At 42.1% G+C, this 17,564-nt stretch overlaps 1 protein-coding gene across 2 annotated transcripts in view; it reads right to left on the bottom strand.

The window, feature by feature from the left end:
• The window catches only part of LOC135512994 (E3 ubiquitin-protein ligase SH3RF1-like), a 73,796-nt gene extending 58,499 nt beyond the window's left edge, over window positions 1-15,297 (bottom strand). For both annotated transcript variants that reach the window (XM_064935582.1, XM_064935583.1), the window contains exons 1-2: window positions 15,023-15,297; window positions 13,447-13,944 (exon numbers count right to left, since the gene is read on the bottom strand). In XM_064935582.1, the coding sequence (XP_064791654.1) occupies window positions 13,447-13,812 (366 nt within the window). In that variant the 5' untranslated portion in view covers window positions 13,813-13,944; window positions 15,023-15,297. The remainder of the gene's footprint in view (window positions 1-13,446; window positions 13,945-15,022) is intronic.
• Between the last annotated feature and the right edge of the window lie 2,267 nt (window positions 15,298-17,564).

The following is a 17,564-nucleotide window of genomic DNA, read 5'->3' as shown; positions in this document are numbered from 1 at the left end:
CAAAACATACTACTGTGTGTTTGGTTTTACTATCCATGTGGGGACCAGAAGTCCTCACAAGGATAGTAAAAAAAAAAGGAAAAGTGTGGACCTTTTGCCAGTCCCCACAAGTAAAAAGGCTACTTAAAGCTTAGGCGTTAGGGTTACAATTCAGGTTAGAATTAGAGCCCAATCAATGTTTTTTGGGGTCCAATAATTATTTTGAGGACAAAACTTACCAATACATTTGCTGATATATTGTTTTAGTAGGGAAATTAAAGTAATTTTCCCACACTGAATTGTCATAAATTGCCATCCAAAATAGCAATTGCACAATACCTATGCTTCAAAGGTAGATTTCACATTGTAACAATGACATGAGAAGTGTTCAGATAAGCATGTAATTCCATTTTTACATTCTATTTATTGAATATTGGTGGAATCATCAGCGGATACCGATAAAGAGGTAAAAGGTCCAAATAGGCTGATAATAATCAGTGAACCGATAAATATCGGTTGGGATCTTGTTAGAATTAGGGTTAGTGAAAATAGAACATTGAATGGGAATCCTTTTTTTGGTCCCCACAAGGATAGAAATACAAACCTGTGTGTGAGTGACATGGTGCAGAGAAGAGACAGGTCAGAGGTTAAGAGAGTATTCTTGTATATGACACGTTTCCCTTCTACAGCGTCAACCTGAAACTCAGCGCTCCCACCAGATCTGACGGAAGAGCGAGCAAAAAGGGAGTGGGTAGAAGAAGTGTGGCTGTCTTCCTGCCTATCGATCCTTTTCAGAGGATGGACCATGCATCTGTATCAAAATCCTCAGAGGTGGGCGCACACACACACACACACACACACTTCCTCCACTGTGGGAGTAATGGGCCAGAGGTCAAACTGAAAACTTAACTCCCACCAAACCATGAATCAGCCCTGGGGATAGGTAATGGACACTTAACATGCCAGCCAGCCAATGGGCCATGGTCAACCAATCACAGGCCACCAATTTCAGGCCACCAATCACAGGCCACCAATCACAACACAGGGTCAGAGGTCAAGAGGGATAGGGATTAGGGTCAACCCAAGGCTGAATAACCAGATGCCCTCTGTGGTGTGTGCTTGAGACTTACTCCATGAGTTTGTTAGTATCTAAATCAGGAAGTCTCTGTGGTTGGACCACACACACACACACACACACACATAGCCACTCTACAGAGCTGGTTGTTGGAAGAGAGTGCTTTGTTGGTCATCACAAGTGTGAGTGTCTCAGCGCTTGGGCTGTAAAGGTCTTGGAATTTGAGTTACCAGTAATTGGCCAGGCCAATGTACACGGTTACCAACATAACCGTTTTGGAGGGGGGTGGGGGTCAAAAGTGGGGAGGTAACAATTCACTATTAGGCCATTCAAATAAAGACATGCCAACCTTGTCGCTTTTCTGCGTATAATTTTTTTTTCATACAGATCCTGTTTCTACACACAAAACCATTCAAACAAAGTCCGATGTAGAAAGGGGGTGGGGGAAAAAACTGGACGGTAACAATTAATTCATTGGCTATTATTTATAAAAATGCATCAACAAATGAAGAAATGCCTGGTTGGAGAGGTTCTGAATAATAATAGTAGAATAATAGTTACGACATCAAAACTATGAAATAACATACGGAATCATGATTTTTCTAATACTGTGAGGAATTAACATTTGAACGGATGTAAAAAAAAAAAATGTAAAAAATATTTATTTTACTTACTGTGTGAGGTGAAGAAGAAAAAAAAGAACCCAGCTGGGCACTTTACAACAACATTTGACATTTGTGAGAAATAGGCCAAGTACTTTATGCATGCTCAGGTGCGCACACTCCATCAACAGGACAGAGAAACCAGACATGTTCATTGCTCACATGGAGCACCTAAACTTGTTTCTCACAAGTGTAGCAGGTTTTGAACTCTGCCAACGTTTCCACTCCGAGAATGAGAAGGGTAAATTACTGTAATTAATAAATCAAATCAAATTTTATTTGTCACATACACATGGTTAGCAGATGTTAATGCGAGTGTAGCGAAATGCTTGTGCTTCCAGTTCCGACAATGCAGTAATAACCAACAAGTAATCTAACTAACAATTCCAAAACTACTACCTTATACACAGTGCAAAGGGATAAAGAATATGTACATAAAGATATATGAATGAGTGATGGTGCAGAGCAGCATAGGCAAGATACAGTAGAGTACAGTATATACATATGAGATGAGTATGTAAACATTATATTAGGTAGCATTGTTTAAAGTGGCTAGTGATATATTTTACATCCTTTCCCATCAATTCTCATTATTGAAGTGGCTGGAGTTGAGTCAGTGTGTTGGCAGCAGCCACTCAATGTTAGTGGTTGCTGTTTAACAGTCTGATGGCCTTGAGATAGAAGCTGTTTTTCAGTCTCTCGGTCCCAGCTTTGATGCACCTGTACTGACCTCGCCTTCTGGATGATAGCGGGGTGAACAGGTAGTGGCTCGGGTGGGTGTTGTCCTTGATGATCTTTATGGCCTTCCTGTAACATCGGGTGGTGTAGGTGTCCTGGAGGGCAGGTAGTTTGCCCCCGGTGATACGTTGTGCAGACCTCACTACCCTCTGGAGAGCCTTACGGTTGTGGGCGGAGCAGTTGCCGTACCAGGCGGTGATACAGCCCACCAGGATGGTCTCGATTGTGCATCTGTAGAAGTTTGTGAGTGTTTTTGGTGACAAGCCGAATTTCTTCAGCCTCCTGAGGTTGAAGAGGCGCTGCTGCGCCTTCTTCACGATGCCGTCCGTGTGAGTGGACCAATTCAGTTTGTCTGTGATGTGTATGCCGAGGAACTTAAAACTTACTACCCTCTCCATTACTGTTCCATCGATGTGGATAGAGGGGTGTTCCCTCTGCTGTTTCCTGAAGTCCACAATCATCTCCTTAGTTTTGTTGACGTTGAGTGTGAGGTTATTTTCCTGACACCACACTCCGAGGGCCCTCACCTCCTCCCTGTAGGCCGTCTCGTCGTTGTTGGTAATCAAGCCTACCACTGTTGTGTCGCCCGCAAACTTGATGATTGAGTTGAAGGCGTGCGTTGCCGCGCAGTCGTGGGTGAACAGGGAGTACAGGAGAGGGCTCAGAACGCACCCTTGTGGGGCCCCAGTGTTGAGGATCAGCGGGGTGGAGATGTTGTTGCCTACCCTCACCACCTGGGGGCGGCCCGTCAGGAAGTCCAGTACCCAGCTGCACAGGGCGGGGTCGAGAACTAGGGTCTCGAGCTTGATGACGAGCTTGGAGGGTACTATGGTGTTAACTGACTTGCCTAGTTAAATAAAGGTAAAAATTAAAATTAAAAAATTCATACAAGTGCATTGTGGGCCGAAACTGCATAGCCTATGCTACTATTCTACTTTGTGGAAATAGGAAGGGGGCAATTTTTTGGGTCTCGCCCTAGGGACAGCATATCGGTTAGCACTGGGCCTGATCAGCATTGATTATTCTATAAGAAAAAAATATATTATGTATCAAATTATACCATGCCAGGTTGGAGGATTGGCGCATTGTCCATTTGACACAGTATTAGAACAATATAGGCCTCAGAGCCAGAACAACCTTGTCGACTGCTGTTGAATAATTAATTAAGTCAGACACATCAAACATGTTTTAAATGAATACTGAATTACTTACTAGCAAGCAATGAAAATGTGCACTTTATAAAAGGAAGTCCACACAACATTTTTATTACTGAAGTGCCATGGACTATCGCTCTCTACATCCCCACACATCTAGCAATTAGCTACTCGAGAATCAAAGGAATGTTAAAGGGGATGTAGAATGTTTAATAGAAAGACTAAGTTAGAAAAATAGCTTATAATCATTAGTAAACACTCCCGCTATCAGGTAAAGTTTATCTACATGAAAATAAAGTTAATAAAAATAAATTCTAAAATAAATGTAGGCCGATTTCAACAGTTGACATTTATCTTATTTTCATCCAGTCTTCATCCAACTGTTAGTTACATGGCTATTCAACTAATGTCGCATCCCTAGTCAGGAGGGGGGGTTGAGGTTGGCAAAAGCTGAGTTTAGACCACCCAGAGTCTAGTCTTATACAGAATCAACATTCACACCACACCTTCACAGACAACAGAACACACACACTGAATTGTGACAGATTACAGTCTATAAATTCCACAAGGTTGTTGTTGTAATGCAAATAAATATAAGTTTCACGCCTTACATTACATTCGATTATACCATGGCAGTGTTGAAAACTCGATTCTGATTGGCTAGAAGGACATGCTAGAGAGGGCATTATTCTCCTATAATGAGTAGTTCAATTCATGGCTATGAATTTCATTCTTACATGTTCTTTGTTTGAGCTCCTTTTGAAAGCAAAAGTAGAATTGAAATCATTGGCATTGTTGAATTCGATTTTCATAATAGCAAGCTACTGTATGAGGACTGATGGTTTGGTTAGCTAAGCTAGCAAGTCTGTTTGGTTACCAAGTCATGCATTATTTTCCATAGAATGCAAAGCCCCTCGTTGATTATCCCTTACAAACCTGATGAAAGTAAAGATGGCTGCCTCGCCCCCTCATGAATATGAGAGTCAGTCTGTCAGGACAGGAGGCAGAAGGTGCAGGTGACTCTGCCCTGAGGGCAACAGCTGCTAAGGCACCTGCCTGGTTGCCTGTGTCTGCCTGGTTGCCTATCTCTCTGCCTGATTAATTCCCGGATGATTCCCTTCTGCTGGATGCCTTTGATTCCTGCCTTCCTGATTCCTCTCTGCCTGCCGGGCTTATCGACACACTGCTAAAGCCTTAATGTACAGCCACCTCATATCAGAGCAAAACCCAAAGTTCAAACAGCTTGTAAAGTTCACAACAAAGACGCAGAACACACACACAGGAACAACACAAAAGCAGTGTGGACGAGACCAGACAGGCCCAGTGTTTAGAAGGAATACAGAAACCTGCGACTCCCTGTGGCATTCCATACACACACACCCTCAGATGTCTGAACACACACAGCTTTTCAGGTCTGTCTGAACACACACAGCTTCTAAGGTTTGTCTGGGGAGGCAGATAAAAAGATCAGACACACATTAACACCAACACACCGTTCTGTCTGCGGAGATAGACTAATGGAGAAAAAACAGATTTAATTCGCCTTACGTGTCTGAGGTGAAAACATTCTCAAAATCCCTAACCAACACACCCTCCTCACCAAGGGACCGATACTGCCTTATAAAGGAGGTAGTAACCATAGCTACACATTAATCTTATGATTAAGTCTTTTGATCCGGTCCCCTGGAATCGTCAACCCCAGAGCGGGACATAGTCATTCCCATAGCATCACCAGCATGGGCAACACGTACACCCACACATCATGCCGTGACAACGAGCATACACACACACACAGCACTCACAGTCCAGCCAAAGTCTAGGCTAAGTGTTTGCTCGTGCCAGAATGTGAGCAGTGCTGTCTCACGAGACTAGTATTGATTGGCCAATCTCATTAACCTTTTCAGGCTACAGCCAGAAGGAAAGGGAGATAGGCACAGGCTCCAGCTAGATATGAGACAAAGAGATCAGATGGAGAGGGAGAAGCAGAGAGGAATAAAAGGAGAGGCAGAAGAAGCCACTTAGCAGAAAGGATGGGCCCCTTAGAGACATGAAAGAAGAGATGGTGAAGGTTTCACAAAACAGACATTCGGTGGATGATACACTTAGCTCCCAGCTCCCTCTGGACTTCCATGGGAAACTCACAGGAGAGAAGAGTGTTAGGGTCGGGATAGGGTAAGGCAATGTGTGAAAGAACGAGATTTCAATTAAATCACTTATTGACAGAATCCCTTTTGATTTGAACGAAACCTTCAATACATACTCACCCATGGAAGGTGGTCAGAAAATTACTTTTTGGACCTGAAAGCCAAAACATTCAGGAGATAGAGCTGCTCAAAGTTGACCCATTTTGCATATCATACCATGAGACAACCACCATCATCACTGTAAAAAACAAACTTTTGAGTTTGATATCATTTAAAAGCTAGATTTTTTTATTTAAAAACTTTGCCATTTTTAAATCTAACATCAATGATCTAAAAATGCGTAAACTCCTTTTTTCATATTCACATATGATTGAGAGGGGTTTGGTTAAATGCAGAAGACACATTTCTGTTGAATGCATTCAGTTGTGCAACTGATTAGGTATCCCCATTCCCTGTTGTAGTTTAGGCTTGACAGTATAATTTAAAATTGATATTCACATTCAAGTCAACATTTTCTGATGTGTGGACCTCCAACCATCTTTACGGTACTATTTGAAAGTTGATGTTTCTATTTTATTCCCATTTTACAACATTTATCAGTCAAAACATGCTCTTGAGTACTGGGTGGGTTGCATGTTGTCTCTCAAACGATGGTGGGCACAATAAAAACACTTCAGATTATGTAAAATAAGGTCTAAGCTACAACATACAGTACCAGTCAAAGTTTTAGAACACCTACTCATTCAAGGGTTTTTCTTTATTTTGACTATTTTCTACATTGTAGAATAATAGTTTAGACATCAAAACTATGAAATAACATATCAAATCATGTAGTAAACAAAAGTGTTAAACAAATCTAAATATATTTAATTTGCGATTCATCAAATAGCCACCCTTTGCCTTTACAGCTCTGCACACTCTTGGCATTCTCTCAACCAGCTTCATGAGGTAGTCACCTGGAATGCATTTCAATTAATTGACTTGTCTAGTTAAATAAAGGTATGCATGCATGCATACATACACGCACACACACACACACACAGATATATACATACACATACATAGATATATACAGATATATACATACATATACATGCATACATACATACACATATACATCGGCGCCCAAAAATACTGATTTCCGATTGTTATGAAAACTTGAAAATCGGCCCTATTCAAATCGGCCATTCCGATTAATCGGGCGACCTCTACTAGTGACACTGATTTATTTAGAATTCAAGGCAGTTAACTCGAATGGCTACCACAGCATTCTGCAGCGATACGCCATGCCATCTAGTTTGGGCTTAGTGGGACTATAATTTGTTTTTCAACAGGACAATAACCCAACACACCTCCAGGCTGTGTAAGAAGGGGAGAGATGGAGTGCTGCATCAGATGACTTGGCCTCCACAATCTCCCGACCTCAACCCAATTGAGATGGTTTGGGATGAGTCAGACCGCAGAGTAAAGGAAAACCATCAAACAAGTGCACAGCATGTGGGAACTCCTTCAAGACTGTTGGAAAAGCATTCCAGATGAAGCTGGTTGAGAGAATGCCAAGTGTGTGCAAAGCCGTCATCAAGGCAAAGGGTGGCTATTTGAAGAATCTTAAATACAAAAATATATTTAGATTTGTTTAATACTTTTTTGGTTACTACATGATTTCATGTGCTATTTCATAGTGTCTTCATATGTGCTAAGTCTTCATATGTGCTAATGTCGTCACTATTATTCTACAACGTAGAAAATTGTACAAATAAGGAAAAACCTTGAATGTGAAGATATTCTAAAACTTTTAACTGGTAATGTAAAAGAACATGAAAAAAAATCTGAATGTACGTATTTTTTTATTTTTAGATAAAATAGCATTATTTAATATTTAATATAAATTACTTTTTTTTTCACAGAAATGATTAAATAGCTTGAGAACCCTTTTTGTAAGCTTTTAAATGATATCAACCTCAAACGTTTATCTATTCTTATGGTATGGTGGTGAATGAAAAAAATGGGTCAATTTTGAGCACCTTTATCTCTAGACTGTTTTGGCACTTCTACAATAGGCAAAAATGTATAGAAGTTTACATTCAAATCAAAAGCGGTGCTGTCAAAAAAAGTTAATTTAACAGATTTACACATAGGAGAAGAGAGAAAGAAAGGTATAGGGCCGGTTCAATCGTTCCCAGTGGAGAGCAGTAAGTATGCATTTGCCAGTGTGTGGGCAGCGTTAGGGTGTAATATCGGTGTTCCATCACACATGCCGAGGTCAGCCAGACAGCCAGCAGGAAACGCCGCCAACAACGTCGTCATCAAAGAGGGCCAACAGCGCGACTCATCGGCCTCAGACGCAGGGAGGAGCACTGGAATTTAATGAGACACTTTTACACCAGGACATAGCAGTAAACAACATTCCTCCTTTCTATAAAAATAAAGAAAACTCCAAACACTGGAGGAAGAAAACAAGTACAAAACAAAGACGGGAAAAAACTACTTTACACAGTAATGCTGAGCTATTTCTAACAGGGAACAGGAAATTGGACTTGGAGCTACATCCAATAGGCAGCAACTAAATTAATGAGTTTTCCTTTTGCTCCCTGTTCGTTTTGAAGTCATTTCATGGAGATATGCGGATCAGAAATAAAGACAATAAATAGACTGAGGGGGAGTTGTACTAAGGCCTCATTACTACAGAGGAAACAACGGCCTTATCCCCCCCGAGCTTCAGTTAAAAAGGATACTGCTGCAGCTCTCCACTCAACACACACCACAGGAGGTCCAGCTCACGACCTCACGCAGCCCTTCCCCGGTGTCTTTAATCAACATTTGCCATTGAGCAGGTTGTCAAATAACCTCCTCTACAGATGTACGTGCTAGGTTTCACACAAGGCTAATGTCCCATCAAAAGTGTACCTGTGACAATGACACCAGCTGTAGAACAATTCCAGATCTATTATTGAGAGAGCCATGTTCCAATTGCACTTATTGTTTCTACTAGTCTGTTGTCAGTTTGAAGAAACCTGGTCAATCATCCACACATATAGCAATCTATTGCTGACAAAAGCACTAATCATCACATAGCCTCAGCTATTCAGTTTTAAAACTAGCATAACCTTTATTTTGAATAATTTCTAAGACTAAAATATAAATGAAAGCCATCCAGGGGAACCACTCTCTCTCCCCATTGTGTGCCTTCTCTGTGTTAATGAGCATGTTCTTTTCATCCGACCCTGCTGGTTGCGACCCCACACCGCCACGACCTCTGAACCCTGACCCAAACTTAATGGATTTTGCCCACATCACACAATAAAAACTTCTATTTCATATACACTTATGGGAAGATGGAAAACTACAGTTGTTCTAGAATGAATCAACATAAAACCAGGAGGACAAAATATCCCAGTAATCTGAGAGACAGAGCTAACCTCCAGTCACACAGCTTTTCACTGAGGCTACCTACCCTGCTCCTTTATTCCACCTCATCAGACACGCTAGGGCCACGGTGTCACACAACTGTGACTTCTGTTACACTGTGACAAGGCAGGGCCAGAGGAGGGAGGGACCCTTTTCCATAGCATTCTTTCCTAAACTTCTGTCTGCCACTAGCAGCATCCCTACCCCCCAAACACACAACTCTCCCTGAGACGCTCCTGATGCCTGTGTCAGTCAGATCAGAGGAAAGCAGAAACAAAACCCTGTTGTGCATCTGTCTGCCAGGCTCCACCCCCCATCCATCCATTCTTCGGTCCAGATAAGAATTGGAGGGAGAGACAGGGTTGGACAGGAGAACCGATCTGAAGGGGCCAGTTCAAAGACTGAGGGACACATAACAACAACAGAAGGCGAGACTGAGGACAATAGGAGAGATTGAGCGAGGGAGTTTGTGTGGTAGATGACGGAGTCCAATAGGAGGAGAGCCAAGCAGGGCCAGCGAGGCAAAGGGTCCCCAAGGTCCAGCACACTTGGACGCACTGTGCGGGCAGGCAGGGAGGGATCAGACCGGGCTAGTACCCAGCCAGCCAACGCTTTGATCTTGGCCTTTCATGTTGTGACATATTCCACCTGCATTACACTCACATTCATCTCTCTCTGTATGGTAAGATGCCCTGGGAGGGACTGCAGAAGACTTCAAGGACACAACATGCTATTGCAGGGATATGCTGGGAAATTAAGCTGAATGTGCTTTGAAGACATTTGGCGTACACTCACAAAAACAGTGGTTTTGAATGTCACCCATCATGTATTGGTGTTTTATTTATTTTATTTAACCAGGCAAGTCAGTTAAGAACAAATTCTTATTTTCAATGACGGCCTGGGAATAGTGGGTTAACTGCCTGTTCAGGGGCAGAACGACAGATTTGTACCTTGTCAGCTCGGGGGTTTGAACTTGCAACCTTCCGGATACTAGTCCAACGCTCTAACCACTAGGCTACCCTGCCGCCCGAGTGGTGTGTGTGCGCTCTAGGCAGGGGCTTAAGGCGTCCGCATGCTTCCAAAGACTAAACCATTGAGAAGAGTTTGTGCATATACTAGGTCGGTAGGTGAAGTCTACGCTCCTTCCTTGGTGATTGGTCAACAGCAGGGATTCTTTTGTCCCGTCTGTTGTCACTCAACGAGAGACAACTCGTTTTAATGCACATTTTTATATTGAGGAATACTGCACCAAACATGTTAGGTAGACGTAAAATTCCACGACCTAAGATCTCTGCTTAAACATCAAAATTATTGACAGATTCAAACTATTTTGAGGATGTGTATACTGGCCACGTCATCTCAAAATGGACACAGTACTATTGCCGCTTATTTCTCATAAGGTATTTTATGCGAGCACGCTCATTCGGTCCACATAGACGATTTTGGATAGCTGCCAGCTGAACTGAAGCATGCTGACACCTTTAGGCTAATAGCTCAGGGCATTGAGAGTTTCATCTCCTTACTGAGGGGATCATATAACAGAATGAGAATAAAAAAACTCAAAAGGACCAAATAATGGAGCAGTAACAAGTGTGACCAGCTCTTATCTCCAACAAACAGGCTTTTCTGAATAGAAGGAAATTCCAACGCACCCAAACCCCTTTGAAATGAGCAGACTTTGATGTACTGTACAGTAAATGAGGTTCAACCAGCATTAGGGAGTTTCTCCAACAGAAAACGTGATCTCTGTACCTGCATAGTTAAAACGGATACAGTAACACAGTATTCCACTGACTCTACATACAACCTGGACATCCTTCCATCTATCCAGCTCCTTCCTTGAAGTTTTTGAATGAGGGACAATACACCAAACAACTTGTTGTCAAGACCTAAATACTGAATGAAGCCAGCCTATATCACACCTAAACATTACTGCATGTAACGGACAATCAAATCTTATATCACTGGTAGGCTATTTCATAAGATATTTCATAAGAGAGAATGCCATGCAAGTAAGCATTGTACTTAACATTTTTCTAGATTATTCAAATTAAAAAGAATGCTTGTATTTGTTTGCGGGTGAGAACGAGCAGACGACATGCTATTGAGAGAGCAAAAATCTAAACAAGCACTGCCTTGAGCAGCAGGTAGCCTAGCTGTTTGGTCAGTAACCGAGGGGTCGCTGGTACAAATCCCCAAACAGATTAGGTGACAAATCTGATGATGTGTCCTTGAGCAAGGTACTTAACCATAATTGCACCTCAAGTATCAAAGTTTGGACCGAGAGACTGAAACACTGAAACCGAGAGAATACTCCACACTATTCTACGGTATCTTAGTCACTTTCAAAATTGTGGTTACATATTGCGTCACCCATTTCATATGTATATACTGTATTCTATACTACACCACTGACCGTTAAACAGCCATCTCCAGAACATCAGAGGCTGCTGCCTATAGACATAGATTAGATATCACTGGCCACATTAAGGAAATGAAACACTAGCCACTTCAATAATGTCTTTGTATCTTGAATGCCTCATCCCATGTGTAAACTGTACTCTATAATCTTACTAATACTAATAATACTAATAAATTGTTTGTAAATATTTCATCACCCATCTCATATGAATATACTGTACTCTATACTATGCCACTATCTTAGTCCAATGCTGCTCTGACATATGTATATATATTCTTAATCCATTTCTTACTTAGATGTATGTGTTTTTTGGGGGTATATGTTGTGAAACTTAGATATTACTGCACTGTCAGAGTCACAATCATTTTGCTTAACATCTGCTAAACATGTGTATGTGACCTATAAATTTGATTTGGAGAATCTCTGGATAAGAATGTCTGCTAAATGACTAAAATGTAAGAATATCATGGACTGTTGGATATGATCTCAAATATCCACCTTACACCTCAACCAGTCTCATCCCTGTGGCTCCTAGTGATGAGGGAGGGAGAAAGTTATGCTGGCTATTGTTAGGGTAGACGGTTTGCCTCAGATGCATAAATTGGCTTTCAGAGCAGCAAGCTGGTTTGCAGAGAGCTAATAGGATTCTTGAACTTACCTCTGGCTCTGCATCATCACTGATGACTGTCTCTCTGTGCTGCACAGTAACTGTCAGTCCTAACAAACACCTACAGCCTTCACCTTCAATCCAAAACGAGCACTACAACAGGTACCTGGCACAACAACGTTCCATTCTATTTCATGGGTCAACATCAGTTCAGAAATCTCTTAATATTAACCTTATGACACTATTGTACTCAGAGGCCAGGAGGATGCAATCATTTGTTGGCTCAACTGTCATCTGCTCAGTAGTCCCGGTTGTATTCAGCACTGGGCTGTTAGTGATCCTACAGCTGGCTAGCTGACTATGATAATAGCTAATGTGGGTCAACGATTAGAGTCAGTAACACAACATGCTGCTACACAGAACAACAATATAACCCCAACGTGTAAAGTGTTGGTCCCATGTTTCATGAGCTGAAATAAATGATCGCAGAAATGTTTCATACGAACAAAAAGCTTATTTCTCTAAAACGTTGTGCACAAATTTGTTTCCATCCCTGTTAGTTAGTGAGCATTTCTCCTTTGCCAAGATAATCCATCCACCTGACAGGTGTAGCATGTAAAGGCCACTAAAATGTGCCACTAAAATGTGCAGTTTTGTCTCACAACACAATGCCACAGAAGTCTCAAGTTGGGGGAGCGTGCAATTGGCATGCTGACTGCAGGAATGTCCACAGGAGCTGTTGCCAGAGAATTTAATGTTAATTTCTCTACCATAAGCCGCCTCCAATGTCGTTTTAGAGAATTTGGCAGTGCGTTCAACTGGCCTCAACTGCAGACCACGTGTATGGCATTGCGTGGATGAGCAGTTTGCTGATGTCAACATTGTGAAAAGAGTGCCCCATGGTGGCGGTGGGGTTATGTTTTGGGCAGGCATAAGCTACAGTCTGCCGCCATCACCTCATGTTTCAGGATGATCATTTTTAAGCTATCTGTCTGTCACCAACAGATGCATATTTGTATTCCCAGTCATGTGAAATCCATAGATTGAGGGCTAATGAATTTGATTGACTGGTTTCCTTATATAAACTAACTCAGTAAAATATTTGAAAGTGTAGCATGTTGCATTTATATTTTCGTTCAGTATATTTAATCCCTGCAGATTTGCTTTGTTTTGTTTCCGAACTGGCTCGAACCATGGGAAACCACATACTTGCTCATTCATCCATATTTATCGACCCCCTGAAAGAGGACTACTTACCCTCACTGGGGTGGTCTTAGCCTGGGCTCTCTGGGGCTGTGCTCCTGGGTCTCTGGGCCCGTTGCCCTGCACCCTGACGCCGGCTGTGCCATTGGCACAGACTCCAGCTACGGGTCCCACCCGGCGGGGCCTCTGTTTGATGCCGTCCAGCAGCCGCACCAGGAGGATGTTACTGGGCAGTTCGTCCACAGCACACTCCACCAGCGTGCGACACTCTGGGCAGCGCAGCTCTCCCCGGGAGCCCAGAATGCTCTGGAGGCAGCGCCTGCAGAAGGTATGCTGGCAAGGGAGGACCTTGGCTGTGGCATCCAGCCGCTCCAAACACACTGGGCACTCCAGCAAGTCCAACAGCACTGACTCGTCCATTCTTTGTCCACCTCTGAGATTTGCTTCTACTTCAGTGGGAAGAGCATGGTGGTGGGGGTTGTGTATAGGAAACCGTGTCCGTGCTATCACGTCACTCCCATGCCGCAGCTATGGCCATAGCGCCTGCATCAGCTGTAATATGGGGGTAAATTAGTTTGTTGTCATCCACATATAAAAATATGAATTGGCAATAGTTTGAGTCCTGCTTATAAAACAAGAAGGTATTGTGCTATTTACTGCTAGTATAAAATGTGGAATGTAACAAAGTTCAAGACCCTTACATTCCAAAGTTCTCGGTCATCCTGCCAGTCACACCCAAAGGTAAAAAGGAACATAACATGCCAGGCTGCACGTCCTATTCTACAATATTACCGATATGCTCTCTCATTGTCCCATTTATACCTGTCAATCGTAACTGATCAAATCGTTTTGCAACTAGAGCATTTGCCATTTGTTGACTGCAGACGCAAAATAATCCCAAATTGATATTTCATATATTCAATTCCCTACGGACTCAAATCACAAGTGTAGCCTATTATTGGATTAAAGACCATTATAGAAACCCTGGCGAGAGATGTTGACACATTCAAGCAGTGGGATTACATGAACTACAACCGCGTTAAACTCAAAACCGGTGTGTGCATTTTTCACTGTGTCCAGAACGAACAGAGCGGATCTCCGTGACAATTTCATAAGGGATCCTCATAATCCCTGACTGTAGTAAATTAGTTATATTTCTTACAAATATATCTTACTAGTATTGCGAAACAATACGACCACTTCGTGGAACGCAAAATTTGGGAGCAGAGCTCTGAAAGAGGTTACATGCAGAATAGTAAATCTTTCGCAAAAAAACAAAACATTCTACAAATCTGAAAAACATCCAGTGGTCTTGCGTAACTTTGCTACAATGTCCAAGTATGAAAAACAATTAGACACATTACAGCCACAACTAATCTCGGTCATAAGTAAAAAGTTATCTCCTGCATGATTATGTTGATAACCGAGATTAGCTTGTTGGCTAGCTAGCTAGCTTGTTGATGAACAGTGTGTCAAAAGTTCGCTGTGAGTAACGTTACTAGTTATTAATGTGTAAACCAATGTAACTGACTCAACAATTAAAATGCCATTGAATGACCTACCATTAGTTTGTGTATTATATGTTTGATGTTAGAAAACAATCGTCCTTGAAAACACAAATCTTAGCTACCTCAAAGACGGGCCTCCTCTTCCACTCCTCCTCTCCTTTCCGAACAATTTCTCTCTCCGACTTGGATAGCGAGCAAGCAAGGAATGAGCGACTTTGGAAAGAGCCTATTTGGCGGGTAATATAGTTTTCACAGTTTATTCTGCTTTACATAGAAAATAATCTTTACACGCTATTGTATTCTGCACTTTCCGAAATAGCCCGAGAGAGCATGTAAACTGGCAAATTAACGGTTTGGGAAAGACCGACGAAGAAACGAACTCCAGCTGCCGTATCAGAACGCCATGATGAACTAGATTGATTCTATGGAACACGCCCAAGATACTTCAATGAGGCGGGAGGGCGTGATGATATGTGTCAACCATAGGTTGGTGTCAACTCAACAGTCAACGTGTAAACATTTCACGCACACTCAAAATATGTTTCACTCCTCCGTGATTTAGTATTTTTATATTAATAAAATAATTTAACGAAATAAATGCTGTTGATAATTCATCTTGATTACTGTCAAGTAGTAGGCTACTGTATTTGAAACCGCTCGCCCAGGCATTCCCGAACTTTTTGAGTTCGAGGACGCCTTTTGTAATAGCAAATTAATCAGGGACCCCCTCAAAATCAGAACACAACTCCGACTTTAGTGTGCGATAAAAATAGCATACAAGGAGTTTACTATGACTTCTGCATTGGATGGCAGGGACTAACCAGGTATCTGGCCCTGGGAAAGAACATTTAAAAGGCCCCCTCTTCGCATTGGAGAGAAAATGTTGCCGTTTTAAGCTAATTCCTTGCAACTCTATACATTTTGCCATGGGGCAGAGATACATTTGTACCTTTTTAAAGCTTTATGCAACTCTACACATTTCCCATGGGGCAGATAGATAATTTTGCAGTTTGCAAAGGAAAGGGGCAACCTAGTCAGTTGTACAACTGAATGCATTCAACTGAAATGTGTCTTCCGCATTTAACCCAACCCCTCTGAGCTTAAATTATGTTGAAAACAACATTTTAGGGAATATAAGGCCCTGTTATACATCTAAGGGTATTTGTAAATATAATATTAATATTACATTGTATTGTATTGCACCCTCCAATCCACAGACCCCTTTGCCAAATTAGTTTAATCTGTTGTTGCTATCAATATTTCTATATAAAAAAAATGAAATGTAAAAAAATATATAAAACATTGAAATGTATAAAAATAATAACAGAAAAACAATTGAGATGTGGCTGCAGTCCCCCTGCAGTACTTCTGCAGACGCCAATTTTCAGAAAACCACTGCCCGAGCAAAACCCTTCCTTGTAATAATGTTAGGTTGTTATTAACGCCCGCAGCAATAATAAGCCATAGAAGCCTACGGTAGAAGTAGTGAAACCTTACCATGGAAGATAATCATGTATTTTAGGAACTAAAAAATTAGCAACATCTCACAAAAAACAGTATATTTTTGCTTCGCTCTCAAAACATCCACTAAATCCACTGTATTTTGTTTTATGTCCCTTCAATACTTTTTTCCACATGACTGCTCAAAGGTTAGATTTGTGTCAGCTTGCAGAAAGTATGTGCACATAGTGCAAGTATGACGCAAGAATGATATCATGGCATTTTGGTTCTTTATCGTTATCTACCATCGCTCACCCCCTTATCTTCCTCCATTCCATCACCATGACCCTGTCCTCCATTCCATCACCATGACCCTGTCCTCCATTGCATCACCATGACCCTATCCTCCATTCCATCACCATTACCCTGCCCTCCATTGCATCACCATGACCCTGTCCTCCATTGCATCACCATGACCCTGTCCTCCATTCCATCACCACGACCCTGCCCTCCATTCCATCACCATGACCCTGTCCTCCATTCCATCACCACGACCCTGTCCTCCATTCCATCACCATGACCCTTTCCTCCATTCCATCACCATGACCCTGTCCTCCATTCCATCACCATGACCATGTCCTCCATTCCATCACCACGACCCTGTCCTCCATTCCATCACCATGACCATGTCCTCCATTCCATCACCATGACCATGTCCTCCATTCCATCACCACGAAGATGTCCTCCATTCCATCACCATGACCCTGTCCTCCATTCCATCACCATGACCATGTCCTCCATTCCGTCACCACGACCCTGTCCTCCATTCCATCACCACGACCATGTCCTCCATTCCATCACCATGACCCTGTCCTCCATTCCATCACCACGACCCTGTCCTCCATTCCATCACCATGACCCTGTCCTCCATTCCATCACCATGACCCTGTCCTCCATTCCAATTTCAGCTAAATCAAATCAACCCCTAAGCTTAAAGCACCTGCTAATGGCATGTATTATAATTATCATTATTATTATTATTAGCCTGTAATAAAGGGATCCATTACTGCTTTTTCTGTTCTCCGTACGTCACTGTAATGTTTATATAAATGTCCCATGTTGATATTATAAGGATGTGCAGCAGGCTGCCATAGAGAAGATTATGCTAAGCATTCTGAGCAACACAGACACTGGGATAGACCTCTTTCCCATCACTGACCCCAC

The sequence above is a fragment of the Oncorhynchus masou genome, chromosome 24 (genome assembly GCF_036934945.1).
Source record: "Oncorhynchus masou masou isolate Uvic2021 chromosome 24, UVic_Omas_1.1, whole genome shotgun sequence".
Classification (NCBI taxonomy): domain Eukaryota; kingdom Metazoa; phylum Chordata; class Actinopteri; order Salmoniformes; family Salmonidae; genus Oncorhynchus; species Oncorhynchus masou.
The sequence above is the reverse complement of the archived record's forward strand: the minus strand, read 5'-3'. Positions and strand labels throughout refer to the sequence as shown.